This window comes from Ornithodoros turicata, chromosome 3 (assembly GCF_037126465.1).
Source record: "Ornithodoros turicata isolate Travis chromosome 3, ASM3712646v1, whole genome shotgun sequence".
NCBI classification, from domain to species: Eukaryota; Metazoa; Arthropoda; class Arachnida; order Ixodida; family Argasidae; genus Ornithodoros; species Ornithodoros turicata.
This window is the reverse complement of record NC_088203.1, coordinates 87,610,961-87,625,937: the sequence shown is the minus strand read 5'-3', so window position 1 is coordinate 87,625,937 and position 14,977 is coordinate 87,610,961. Positions and strand designations below refer to the sequence as shown.

At 45.4% G+C, this 14,977-nt stretch overlaps 2 protein-coding genes across 4 annotated transcripts in view; one reads left to right on the top strand and one right to left on the bottom strand.

The window, feature by feature from the left end:
• Positions 1-14,977, bottom strand: part of LOC135388771 (uncharacterized) — a 250,406-nt gene that overhangs the window by 186,495 nt on the left and 48,934 nt on the right. The window lies entirely within an intron of this gene.
• On the top strand, positions 9,339-13,814 carry LOC135387437 (myb/SANT-like DNA-binding domain-containing protein 1). Of its 2 annotated transcripts, none has more exons than XM_064616638.1 (4): positions 9,339-9,807; positions 12,684-12,819; positions 13,274-13,351; positions 13,482-13,814. In XM_064616638.1, exons 1-4 carry the CDS (start codon positions 9,605-9,607, stop codon positions 13,797-13,799), a joined length of 735 nt encoding a protein of 244 aa, XP_064472708.1. In that variant the 5' UTR covers positions 9,339-9,604; the 3' UTR covers positions 13,800-13,814. The 2 variants fall into 2 exon arrangements, with proteins under 2 accessions (XP_064472708.1, XP_064472709.1); XM_064616639.1 differs by having other exon boundaries at positions 9,342-9,807; positions 13,485-13,814.

Below are 14,977 nucleotides of genomic sequence, written 5' to 3'. Positions count from 1 at the left end.
TGTTAGTAGGTTATTTTCTATTCCTTTAATAATCAATTCCTTTTGCTCTAATAACGCAGTTTCAGTTGAACAGCCGGGACGAAAACCATGTTGGAAATCATTGAGAATATTATGCTTTGCAAAAAATTCAAACAATCTTGAAAGGATAACTTTTTCCAGGCACTTTGAAAATAGCGGGAGCACTGAAATAGGTCTGTAATTTCCTAAATCGTTTTGATCACCTCCCTTAAACAATACAGCAACCTTTGCTATCTGCATATCAACAGGGAAGACACCATTTCTTAAACAAAGATTATAGATGTGCTCTAGTAATGGGGCAACCGTATCAAGTACACATTTCACCGGTCTGATATGTAAGCCGTCCTTGTCCGTTGCCTTACTATTCTTTAATTTCAGAAATGTACTGAGGATTTCATTTACGGTTACTGGTTTCAAAAACAAAGAGCTACATACAGAGGACGGTTCTAGGAAAGCTTCAAATAAGGTGTAGTCAACAAACATCGGTGTACCTACTGATACAAAATGATCGTTAAATTTTTCGGCAGCTTCATACAAAGGTATACCGCCAAAAAGGAAATTAGGCTTTTTCTCAGTGTTTTTGGGATGCAGAACTTTGTCAATCTTTCTCCACAAATCTTTTGGGATGTCCTTTCCATCAAACATTTTTGTGTAATAGTCAATTTTTGCATCCTTTATTTTTTTATTTATAATATTACGCGCCTGCTTATATTTTGCAAGGTCAGACAGGTTTCTACTCTTTAGAAAATCCTTGTACATTTTATGCTTGTTATCGATCATGCGTATTAGCTCTCTATGCATCCAAGGTTTCCTAAACTTTCTTGGTTTCTTAATTTTCCTACGTGGGAAAGACTCACGATAAAGGTGCACAAACATCGATATGAATGCGTTATATGCCACATCGACATCACTCTCTAATAGCACAGCATCCCAGCAAGCGTTTTCTAAAGCGGTGCGAAACCTCCTTATATTTTCTCGAGTATAGCTTGGCACATAAATAGGCGCTTCGACTTTCGTTTTCCTTTTGAGTTCAGTCATATGTATGGTAATACTAACAGGGAAATGATCACTAATGTCACTTTCAATGACATCACATAGAACTTGACTCGTAGTATAATTTGTGACAAATAAGTCCAATAATGTTTCTGTTTCATAGGTAACTCTGGTTGGTTCTTGTACGTGATTGTTGAAACCAGACGACTCAAGTAGTAATATAAGATTTCTCTGATTTATAGATGGTGCAAGCAAGTCTATATTAAAGTCGCCACCGAGAACAAGTTTGTAGGAGTTTATGGATACAAAGTCCAAAAGGGATTCCAGAAACCCGAGGAAATTTTCTATTACGCCATGCGGCGGTCGATAACAGACACAAAAATAGTGTGATGAACTTTTACATGTTAGTGCTTCATAATTTTCATTATTACCAGTAAAATCGTCAACCATCTCACAACATAGATCCGTTGATGTTAGCATAGCTATGCCGCCACCGCGTTGAAAACGCCGGTTTAAATAAAAATTGTCGTAGTTACACAAAGAAAACATTTCTGATTCTTCCGTATACCATGTCTCAGTCAGCATTATAATGTCATAAAAATCACAAGTAGACACAGAAAAGAAGTGGTCCAGGAATTCTATTTTGCCTGTTGCAGATCGTGTATTTACTTGAATGCACCTCAATTTGTTTTCATTTCCATGAGACAAACCATTTATCATGGTTTAAACAAAGCTACAAAGAACTACAAACACTCAACAAAAAATTGTACGAAGATCATCCCAACAATCAACCCGCATTTTTTCTGCCTTTTCCTGTTTACGTACATATATCTTGCCGTTCGTTACCCAGGCGTATTTCCACCCGTGTGATTTCTTTTTCGCAATAACTTCGCCCAACAATTTCTTAAGTTTGGGGCACAAATGTTCGTTTACATATATTGGAGCGGAAGGTTTTAGACCAATGTCTGAACACTTCAGACGTGCTTTCCTTGACTTATCCAGAAACTCATCACGTACCTTCTTGTCTTTAAATTGAACAATAATGTGTCCCAAACTGGAAATTTCACGTCTGGCCAGAGGTATTCGGTGGCACGCATTAATTGTACTTGTAGGCATGTCAATGCTGAGTTTTTCAGCAATCTTTTCAATAACAGCGTACAGGTTCTCTTCTCTATCGTAAGGAATTCCTTTAATTTCAAGATTACATCTCCGCGAGTATTGTTCAAGTTCCACCGTGCGTTTGTCAAGTTCTTTGACCGTGTCACGTAGCTCGTCACATTGCTGATTTAGTTTAACATTTTCCACTTTCAGTTTATCGTAGCTAATTTCTAGTGACCGAAAGCCGTCATCGATTGCTACGATTTTCAGATTTAGATCAGTTAGTTGTGACCTCAGCTCGCGAATTTCTGTGCGTATGCCTCTTTCAAGCGCCTCTCGGCTCTCTTTCATGTCCTTTTTTAGCTCTTCCTTCATATCATTCAATGCCCTTAAGAAGTCTTGTTTGTTCATGGCGACAGAGAGGTACACTTCAAGCTTAGCACTCCGCTAATCACTCATCATTAAGGGGAAATTATCTCAGTCTACCAGACCAACAAGTGGACTACAAACTTTAATTTTCTTCCCGTCATGGGGACAAGAAAGTTATACCGGACACATACACCGTCGCTCACTGTTGAAGCACTATGCAAGCACAATAAGGGGAGAGAGACCGGGAAATAAATTGCGTTTCCAACTCGATTTTTCAATTTCCTCCCCTTTTGCAGCAACAAAGCAAGGAAGGCGGAACTTCGTAGAGTAGTCGCACTAATATTTCCCAACTCCACGCTTCCCCATAGGCTTTGCCCGAATAATCATTTTCTTTCGGGCGCCTTTTATCCTTATCATTCCTCTCGCTTTATATCGTTCCTTGCGCACTCAATGAACTTTTCACGCGAGGCAAAGCCTCCAAGAAGGACGTCATCCAGTAATTACATTTGCAATTGGGCCACCGTCTCCGGATTCCCCCGTGGAGTGCATCAGCGTCGACAAAAATTTCTTGGAGACGCGTTAACCCGAGCAGCAAAATTATGCAACTTTCTTTAAAAGAAAAGTACGGGAGGGAGAAAATAAAAAGTGTATGTATATGAGTGTAACGCGGTACCCCCCCCCCCCTCTCCGCACACGCACATAAGAAGATAAGAGGAAGCGGAAAGTAAAATGTTATCCGGTCTAATAGTAACAAGCAAGAGAAGACGTAAATATAAAAATTGCTTCGGACGTTAAAAAAAGAAAAAGGAGGGATAGGAAACGAGCGCGTTCTTTCCACAAAAGACCACATTTGCACATTCACCGAGCAAGGAGGAGGAGGAGCTACCAACAACGGTGAGGGAGGGTATAAGAGACGGTGGCAGTGAACCCCACTGAACTTGTCAAAAAGATTGTTTCTCTTCTCTCCTTCCGTTTCCCTTTCACATTCTTCGTCTTTTTTTTCTTTTTTTTTTAGAGTGAAAAAGAGCTGCTCAAATGAGCTGTTTTCTCTTTCCCTCCCGATGCTTTTTTCTTCCTTTTTTTACAGGGAAGGTGCTCAGGAATGTCGTGCAGGCTGACACATTTGAGAGGGGACGGTGTGAAGGAGCCTTGGAATTCCACGAAGTGAAATGCGCGGTCTCGAGCGTTCTGCTGATGATTATGACCACTGGGAGGAACGGTGAGGGTGGAGAAGGCTTCATTGTTGCCATTACTGGACGTCATGACGGGACCAGAGTTGAACGTGGTGCGAAAGCAGCAAAAGACGGATGATAGAACTAGACGGAACTGCTTACCTGTACCAACTACCCCGGGTTTCCTCCTTACTACGGAACAAGAGTTGCCGGAACAAGAGACGTGCGCGGCGGACTTTTTCCGGTCTAAATATAGCAGCAGAGCATCACAACCCGAGGAAGTGTACAATATTTCCAGAGTATATATCTACACGTTAAATTATTCGCGCGGTCTAGATTTGCGCAGAATATCTCCGGAGGGCGACGGAGTCGTTTTCTGAAGGCAAGCGACACCTAGTCGACTTTACCTCAGAGGAAGGCTTCTACACCTGTCGCCGCAATCAATGCATGTAGTTGATTGCGCTGCAGTCTACACAGAACAGCGAAGTGTGATAATTATGGGAACCATGCTCTAGAGAACGTACTTGGCGCAACGTCAATGGGATTCCCGGTGACCGCCCGGGCACAGTTCGCTGGTCATGGACAGTGTTAGTGAACGAATTTCTGCCCCCTAACTACAGCGGAACTGCTCCGTTTCTTGCCAACCCTGTGCAGTCACGTGGGATAACAAACGTGGAAGCGAGTCGATGGAAGGAACGACGTCCAGCGTAGGAAGCGAGGCAAGCCGTGTAAGGGCCAGTTCTCACTTGGCGACGTCCGACGCGGCGTCGTGAGCGGGCGCCGGAAGTAGAGGCGCGTTTCCGCCGCCCCGTCAGCGCGCACGCTTTTTCGTGTTCCCACCACAGTGGCTTTGCGTCGTCCAAGGCAGACGAAATATCAGGGGGCGTGGCCTTTCTGTGTCACCTAATTGGTCGCCAGCTGTCGTTCTCGGCAGCTCTCGCCGACGTCGTGAAAGAAGTTCGGCATGGCAGTTTTTTTGTCTCGACGTTTCTCCTCTCCCGACTCCGGAAAAGCGCGTCTATTTCCGCCGCCCGCTGACGACGCCGTGTCGGGCGTCGCCAAGTGAGAACTGGCCCTAATTGCGTTGAGTACGTTCGAATCTTCGGGATACGTGCAAAATTGAGTAGTGCTATCGGAATGATAAGGTAAACGTAGTCATATCAAACGTGAATCATCTTACCTATGAGATTACCTGCGGCACCGCCAACCCTTTGCTTTCCACCGACACGGATGAAGATGTTTATCGCCTATGACGTGTTCAAGTGGCGTTTGATGCTATGCGAGGGAAATAAATAAAAAATCGTTACCCATCGTAACGAATGTAGGCATGTATTTACGAAGACAGGTTACATCCCATTTCGCCTATTCGCACTTCGCCTAATCCGGATTATCGGATTAGAGAGGCAGGAGGGGTGACAGGCGTTAGGCGAAATGGGACTGCCGTGCAATCTCATTAGGCGAAACGGGACTGTCGGCAAGTGGGCGTTACTTACACGCCCCGCCTCGATGGTGACGTCTGCAAGAAATGAATGCGCTCGTCCGACAACAACCTTATGTCGTCCGAAGCAAGGACCCTTTACATTTGCCAATGAAGGTGTGTGCGATGGGGAGCGGACAATTCCTCACCGATCCAGAGCTGAGACCGCACATTTGCTCACCTATTTTACGACGACGGCCCACCCTGACAGTTTCATAATTTATCTTCATCTCCATCATCTTTTCCATTGTGTGAAACAGTGAATTATAATAAGCGTTGTATTTTTCACATCAATTTTATTTTGCCTCCAGCTCTCGACCAGCCTCTAAGGTGTCTGTGGGCTATTTTTTTTTTTTTTTAAGAATAGCAAGTCGGCCTACAACTGACTAACCTTTCCTTCTGTTCTCTTTTCAATAAGCATATACCCCCGATAAGCACTCCATGCTCCGCCTTTGTCGACATCGCGCACTACCACTTGAGTCCTACATTGCTTTTATGCTGGTGCACATGAAAACATGACGCAGAAATTTGACGTTTCCCGGGTCCTACCAGTCAACCCTCCTCCTCCTCAAGCCACAACAAGGTATGTTCTCCTGTGAGAAACTACCACTCTATTATACTGTGACACCACCCACCAAACACGACACCTAGGGTAACTTACGAAAAAAAAAATAGAAATAGGCACATATAAAACTTGTTGAGCATTTGTCCGCCTTGAGCGTTCGCACAGTAAACAAATGTCCGGTGAGTAAATGTCCTGGATCCGTGCGCAATACCACTAGTCCTGGATGCAAGACACGGAAATGGATCAGCTACTACTAACAGGTCTTTCGTGCGGCTCAGAGGATTTGACTTTGATGAAAAAGGAAAAAAAAAAAGGGAGGAGGACAGATTTTTGCTCAGTTGAAAGAAAAGAAGGGTACGCCGCAGTGTTGTACGTAACGCCGTTACAGTAATCGATACTCTATTTCGGTACCGGAGTGCAGATCGCGATATTTTGCTTGACAAAATATATATGCTTGAATAAAACCAACAAGGTTTTAAAGTTTTGTGAAGATGCGAAAGTGACTTTTGGCAGCATGACAGGGGCCCGCCTTCTTTCCTCACGTGACAGGATCCGTAGGCGAAGTGGGGCTGTCTGCAGCATACATTAGGCCAAATGGGACCCCCTGCGGTTCGAAGTCGGTGAACCTGCTAAGGAATTGCGAGATAATCCGCTAAAAAGCATTAGGCGAAATGGGAATATGCGAAATGGGAAGACACGTGTCGGGTTTCGTGATAGTAAAGTGACGAATGAACGACAGCACACAAGCTAATGATTTAGTGGGAAAATATTCACTGCCTAATTGTTTAACAAATACATATGAGATACGCACATAATACGCCGAATTTAGATAGCAAGTGATGAATTTAGGAAAACGAGCACGTCGAGTTTAGCGGAATGAAGCAGCCAACGGAAGGCAACGCCTTCCATGACCAACGGATGGCAGCTCCCTTGCGGTCACGCTTTTTTTGAGCGAGTCCGACCCCCTTTTGGGAACACAATGCAACGGTAGGTTGCCAGCAGATGCTACTCAGCGTTTCGCGTTTCTCCGTGCGTCTCAGCGTCCGCGTGTTTCCTATTTTTCGTTTGTCTTTCTAAAACTCGAAGCGGTGTCTCAAGCCATGCCTGGCCGCTATTGCGCAGCTAAGTGGTGCAGTAACAGCAATAAAATTACAGGGCTATCGCTCTCTGGCTCTGCTACCGACAACAACAACAACAACGAATAGGTAATGGTGATGTAGTGGGATGCTACACACGGAGCGCGACCGCTACCGGGGACGACGGCTGCGGTCGTAGTTTTGGTGCGTAAATGGTGTTTTCAAGTTATCCCTATGCAGATCAAAGGTTTCTTCAATGGACAACGTATGCCAACCTGCCTTCCAAGGGTGTCAGGAAGGACGACGAAAGGAGCGGTGCACTTCACCGTATGACCAGTTCGTCGTGGGTGGAACTTGCCGGAACTTGCTGGAAACTCCCGTCCTTTACCCTGTATTCTCAAATGCAGCAGCAATAAAGTGTGTACGCGAAAATCAATTCTTCGAAATAAAACATTAAAAAAATTCCCGGTTAATAATACACCCGTGAAAATCCACTTTGCGAAATAAATCGCTGAAAAATCCACGCCCTCAAAATAAACACTGACAAAAGAAATCATAGCTAGGTAGGCTTAGGAAGGCAATTTGGCATATGTTAACGTAACACAACGTTGTTTTCAGTATGACGCACAATTTTTTATGAATATTTAATGTCATTTCGTCTTGAAATGGACGTTTCATCGAACGTCGATTCGGAATCGTTTAAGATAATTAAATAAAATCAAATAAAATGTTTCGGACGAAATAAAAACCGATTCGATGGAACGGCGATCACCGAGTCGTTTCGTTGGCAGTTGGCAGTTGTGTGGTCTATCCAAAAATATTTTTTTCATCGCCCCTTGTCAATTAATTAGCGGTAATTAATTATTTTCTAACTTTTTAATTATCGGTTTTAGCTCTCAGATGTCAATGAGGAAGTTGTAGTACATGTCGAAAAAGACGCAACTGAAATGGTTCGAGGTCGCTACGGCTTGTGGTTTAGTTTTTTTTCCGGGTTTAAAAGTTGGTTTGAGATGCCGGGCGGACCGCAGATCGCTGCCCACAATCCGGCACCTGCGCGACGATTCCAGCGCCCCCCGACGTACATTGACCATGAGATTAGCGCTTGGAGACCATCCTTGGGCCACGTCACACAAGACGAAGATATTTCACCTGTTTCACGGCACACCTATCAGAGTGCACTGCAATCGTCGCACGCGGGCGCCGAATTGTGGGGAGCGCTCTGTGGTGCGCGCGGCTTCTGAAACCAATTTTTAAACCGAAAAAACGAAACCACAAGCCATAGCAACCTCGAACCACTTCAATTGCGTCTTTTTCGACATGTACTACAACTTCCTCATTGACTTCCAACAACAACTTCCTTATTCGGTGCATTTGAGAGCTAAAACGGATAATTAAAAAGTTTGAAAATTAATTACCGCTAATTAATTGACAAGGGGCGACGAAAAAAACGGTTTTGGATAGAGCACACAAATGCCAAGCACGTACAGTTGGTTTCATTTGTGTAGGGCACTCCGTTTTTTGTCTTTAGGCCCTGACCCTTTTTCGGTGGGACACCCTGTATACCACACCATGCGGGAAAGCCACCTCGCACACTAAAAAGTCTTGCATAATGACGACTGGCATTGTGCAGAACCAACTACCAAAACTCGCAACATCGTGCGTTTTCTCCAGGAAACGGGCCTCGTGCAAAGACCCCTTTAGAGCACCTCTCATCCACAGTGCACTTCAGTGTCATTCATTCTGCCCATACCTCACCTTGAACCCTTCTTCTTGCTTTCCCTCTCACTCTATTTCCTTGCTATAGTCGTGACGATGCCCACTCCTGTGCGGTCAACAACGGCAAGCTATTTCGTGACCCCCCCCCCTCCAATCATCGAATCACTTTTTGTTTCGTCCTAAACACTTTATTTGTTACAGATATATTCAAGTTCCCTAGTAGTAAATTTCTTTTAAATTTCAGCAATAACCCGCAACGCATTGACCGCGTATATTAAATGCGTCTCATTTATAGGTGTACACCTGCATTTAATTCTGGTATGGTCTTCACATATCAGCAGTATGTGCTCACCATTATTGCTTACGTATCTACATCTGTATACGAGTACATCCATTCCTTCCAACTAGTGTAATAAACGTCAGTAGAAAATACAGCTCCGGCATTTGTCCTATTCGTTGGAAGTGCTTTCTGTATTTTGTAGCAGCATTTACTTTTTTATTTTTTTATTTTTTTTGCGCACCGCGTTTCCGTAACTGGTGCCATGATTGCGCGCAACTATTTCTGAGGCGTTCGTCACATCTTTGCTTGTGCATCAAAGTACGGGCGAAGCTAAAGAAACCTGCGGGCCCGGAACGTACGAGAGCGGAGAAAGTAAAACCGGAGCTACAGGAGAGGAGGAGGAGGGGAGCATCGCATAACGCGCTTTTAACTTGCGTTTTTATGTCAGCGCCATCTGTTGCGAGGCGACCAGACTACCCCCATCCGCACTTCTCCTCATACAATCCTCCTTGCACTCGAGCGCGTTTGGCTTGCCAATGCTAGCGACGCGTGTGGAGGGTAATACCCCAGCAGACGGGCTCACTTACGGCCTTCAAGTTACGAAGGCCGTAAACAAAAACGGAGACAAAGGTCATGCCAGACGGCGGGGCATAAATACTTCGGGGGAATACGGAGATAAGAAAGAAACTGCGTTCGTGGAACTCCATTCTCTCCAAACTGCCTACTCTCGAACGCAAAAGGAAACGGGATACTCTGAACAGCAGGCGTTGCGCTAGCATGAAAACGGGGTGACAAGGTTACAGCGAAACGCGCTGCTCGATAATCCATCCGTGGAACGTGATGTCCGAAGGACGAACATCGTGGTCGGAGGCAGAGACCAGAGCCTTAATAAACCTCTGGGAGGCCAACCTGAGTAATCTGCGACGACAAAAGCGCAATGGGAAAGTTTACCAGCAGATCACCGACAAGCTGCGTGGAGTTGGGATTGTAAAGAACAAGAAGCAGGTGCACGGCAAGATAGAAAATTTAACCCAAAAATATAGGTAAGTCACGCAATCTGTCTGCCTCGGACCATGTCTTGATGAGGTACAGCATGATCCAGAGGTGCAGTGGGGAGCGGGAGGGGAGGCAGCCTAGCGACGCTTACGGAAATAAAGGGAGAGAAGGTTCGGGCTATCCCACTCGTGCTACCGGGGGAGTCCGCGTTAGCGGGGAACGATATCGCCTTCAGCGTTGGTTATCAGCGCGCCGCTTGTTGTGATTCTAACGATTACGCAAGCTGCATGCGAACTGATATCGCCGAGAGGCGATGTCGTTCGTTGCCCCGTTGACCCTGGTCTAGGGATAATATTGTGTGCGCATAAATTGGGGGGGGGGATCATCAGGAGCGCTGTATAAAGGGATTCAGGATAAACGCAAGTGTACGAAACATTCAGAATAAATCAGGAAGCAATCGAGCAGGTGATAATTGTTCAAAATGATATCCAATCTGACCGGGTATTCAAACAATTGGATCATGGCTTCCTGCAGCGTGGTTGCCAGAAAAATATTTCGGGGGTGGGGGCACTGGTCTGATACATGAGGTTGGAAGTATTTTCCCCTCCCAATTGCACTACCAAAGCTACGATTTCGGGGGGGGGGGGGGTTAAACACCCCAGCTCCGCCCGTGGCTTCGTGCGCCGCGCCACATCTCACATTGCGTTCCTTAGGGTTTTCAGATGCTTTTTTGGGAAAAATCTTCCCGGAAACAGCACCGCAAGCGATGCTTAGTAGCTTGCGTGTGCCATGTGTGTGCGCGAGTGTGTATGCCTCATCTTTTTCATCGTCATCCCACTCATATATTAACCCACATGCACTGAGGTATGGTACCCCAACTGTTGCGGTGAATCACCTCATCCCATTGTCATTCATGTAGTAGTAGTAGTAGTTGTTGTTGTGCAGTAAACTATTTACGGACTGACATATACCTCAAACATAACGCCCTAATGTCGCGTGATAACGCGTAAGAATGCTTTGATAACCACAGCTGAAGGCAACATTATTCCTCGCTACCGGCGTTGATCCCTGCAGCTCGAGTGGAATATCCCAAACCTTCTCTCCCTGTATTTCAGCTAAGCGCCGCTGTGGTGTTGTCTCCACTACCGCTCCGCACGGCGAAGCTGCGTTCGAGTCAACTCTGGATCAAGCTGTATTACAGCTGATTCGACTTGAAAAAAATAATCTTCTGATAAGGAACATCGCTTGGTTTACGAAATTCGCTTTTGGAACTTGGCAGTAATAAGTTTAAGGCTGAAGAAGGTGTCTGAGTGGACAGGCCAACGCCTTATCGGCGGAGATTTGGATCAGACTTGCGGACTTGGCACCGCTATCGCCACCTGTCATGGCCCGTAGGAACTTTAATTCCGCATTTTATTTAAACGCCGGGTAATTCATTAATAAACGCTGAAATAATTCAGCTCACATGTCGATGCATTCTTCCTGCGTATCGTCATGTTGCAGAACACCTGGCGACCTCAGTATCATTGTTATGATCGGCAAAAATGCTGCCACGGCTCATTGCTATTACGGCGTAGTCTAGCTTTCAATAAATACACGTTTCTTGTATTTTCTTGTTGTGTTCCTGTCATTCGTATGTGTCTCTATTTCCTTAGCGTTCCTTGCATTGCACTGTCCTTTGCGTTTTGCAAAACTTCACCCTGCCATGCATTAACCCTGGGCCCTTACGGTGCTACAATACTTAAATAAATTCAATAAAATATCACTTTTTTTTTGGGTGGGGGGTCGTTGTTCGCAAGTGGAGGAAAAAGAAAAGGACACAATATGAGAAAATTACAATTTTTACGGAGTCTGAGAAAATAATAATATTTTCTGATGGAATGCACGCAGCACCGTCCTTTCGCAACTCTGTGTATGTGTGTGCACGCCAGGCGGGCGGGGAGCGCCGGTATTGTTTTTTTTAATTATATTGTCATTATTGGTGTTGTCTCGCTTCCATCACAAGATGGCGGTGACACCGGCCAAAAAGCTACAAGCATGTACTACTGTAGTACATGCTTGTAGGCTACTACATCCAGAGACCGCAAAAAAATATAAATAAAAAGAGAGAGAGAGAAGAAGAAGAAGAAGAGTACATGGCAGGGGCAGCATTTAAAAAAATCACACATTACAGTAACAAGGATCCAACATACATGGAAAAACGTACATACATACGGGGGGGGGATCTATTTTCACAGGAAAGGTCAGCCAGAAAGCATGGCTTGCTATTCCTTATTAAATGAACTGCTCCTTATATTATGCACACATATGATGCACAACGTAACAATATGATACTGACTTGGTTGAGCGTTCAACGTCGCTTCCGCGCACCGAATACAGTTGCAGGTTCACTCCCGGCCGAGGACGGTAGCAGCGTGGGGGAGGTGAAACATTGCTTCCAGCACCGTATGTCGGAGATTTCGTGCGCACGTCAAAAGAACCCCAGCTGGTCAAGATTGTCCGCTGTCCTACCCTGTGGCACGTGCAACATGTTCGCCTTACAAACCTTACGTGTAATACACATTACCATTACCCATCCCACGGCCCGGTCCGTGTAAAGCTGCGAGGGGAACGAGCAGGAGAGAGGGAAAACGAACCGAGTGATGAGGCACCCATATAGCGGGGTGACGTGCGGCCGCACGCAGTTTTGCCGTCCGCGCGCGAATGTTCACCAGACATTTCTGTCTCAAACTTATCACTGCTGTCTCGCAGCCAAGAATTTCGTTTAACTAAGCGATATTCCGTGTTGGAAACATATTTTCTCCAGTCAGATTAGCTGTTGTACCTCGTTTAGACATGGTCCACAATCATTTTTTGCTTTAAAATAAACTACTTGAAGATTGTGGATATTTTCTATTTCTATTTTTTTTTTTTTTTCTGTCAGACGTGTACGACGCAGTATGGGCACGGGCTCGGGCGCAGTGTCGTGGCCGTTCTACTGGGACATACACAAATTTCTCGGTTCCTTCCCTGTCAACGACATAACTATCGTGGAGGACACACTCGCCAACCCCGAGCAGGTACGTATATAGTGGTGACACATATGTTGTTTTTTAACTCCATGTTAGCGCCGCGATGCAACTGTGGCTATGAGCGGCGTACAGACGTGGGCAGATGGAGAGAGGACAGCACGAAGGAGTGGGGGACAGGGCGCGGGGGGGGGAGTTAGTATGCGTCCTGGGCCGACTTCAGGGGGAACTGTGCCGACATTAGTCTGGAAAGTCTTCGGAAAACCCAGGGAAAACCTCCCACAGCACAGCCAGGATTCGAAGCCGTGTCATCTCCCAGTCTCGGCGTGGAAATGCGATCATCTTAACCACTATGCCACGGGAGGTGGTATATGTTTCTAGTACATTTGTGCTATTCGGTAACTGTGTGAATCTGTGCTATAGTTTTTAAGTCCGATTTGCTTTGTGAAATTCACATCGCTGATGTGAATATTCTGCTTAATATTGCTCACATTTTTGTGCACAGACGTTTTCCAATATAATTGGCTGCAATGTTGTAACTGATGAAGGCGAGCATTTTGAGGACAGCTGTGATGCTCCTGGGGTAAGTTACACTTGTGCTATACTTATAGTATGATGTATCCACACAGCATTAGAGGGTGGAAACATGACATGACCTTTGCAAGAAATAAATTGTGACGTAAACCAATTAAAAATGGTGCGTAACGTTTTAGCAGGAGACAGAGCAGCATGATCTGACTGGCAGCTCCATCTTCGATCACACCTCGGAAACATCTCGAGGACCATCAAGTTTAAGGAGCTCACCTGCTCCGAGTCCCACGCCACTTCCTGCACGGAGAAAGAGGAGAACCGAGAAGAGTGTGGATATCCTGCGAGAGATCCTCAAGGAGAGCAGGGCTCTCCACGAGGAAATGATGGAGGCAACAAACAGAGAACATGAACTGCGAAGGAGGCAGTTGCAGCTTCAAGAAGAGGCAAACGAAACACAAAAGCGTATTGCTGCCTGCCTAGAGCAGCTTGTTAAAAAATAAACGGAAAAAACTGTTGGTCCTATTTTATTATAGTGAATAGATGCACACAAATCACGGGCATCGATCCATAGAGAAGAACGGCTAGCGTTTCCTCCCCAATATTCACGTGTTATATGCGAGTAACTGAATTTCTTGCCTTGTATCCTGACTATATTGCTCCTCGCGTAGCCATCTTCTGTCTGAAGCATCACCACTCTCACAAACATTGTGCAACTACAACACGCACGAATAATTAAATTGACATTATATATGTGGCACTCCATGCGCTTCAGCAAATGGCGGAATCTTGCTTTCAGTCCCCCAAATACATCTTCAACCATCGTCCGTGATTGTGAGAGATGAAAGTTGAAAATACTTTGACCTGGGGTTAGGTGAGAAGTTTGTGGGAATGGCTCCAGAGCATTCTTTGTCAAGAAAAAGGCTTGATCACACAGTACTAGTCGAGGCACGAATTTGCCACTGATGACTGCTGTAGGGTGCTGAAAGCTTAGGCCCTCAATAAAGGTCGCCAGCTGTGAACGTCCAAATATGTGTGCGTAATGGCAGCGTCCAGGACATCCTGATGTATCGGAATTCGGAAGAGATACTTGTGGTGGACGAGTACCAAGTAACACCACATTACATTTGTTGGAAAGAAAAACTGTACATCCACATACTGTATCAAAAATTCCACCAGGCCAGCAGGGTGATGATTCAGGAGCAGGTAATTTGGGACGGACTCCATCAAGATGAAAGATGAAAGTCACTGAAAAAGTTAGCCAGCTGTAGGGATCGAACCTACATCTTCTGGATTACCGGTCCAGGGCTCTACCAATTGAGCTAAGCTAGGAAAGGCTAGGCTGTGTTAGCTTAATTGGTAGAGCCCTGGACCGGTAATCCAGAAGATGTAGGTTCGATCCCTACAGCTCGCTAACCTTTTCAGTGACTTTCATCTTTCATCGTTGATTTTTTAGGCAATTTGAGGCTTTGTTTGTATCTGTCCCTTCTATGTTGTTCCAGCCTCAGAACATCAGTTTCTCTCTTGTCCATCAAGATGTTTGATGGCCTGGTGGACTAGCAGAGCGTCTGGCTCTCTATAGTTACTGTGTTCCCGTGAAATGAAGAGGCTATAGGCACGAAGTACATACTGAAGGCATATTTGTTCATAGCTTGCCCGCAGAACGCTTCTGCAGCCTGCG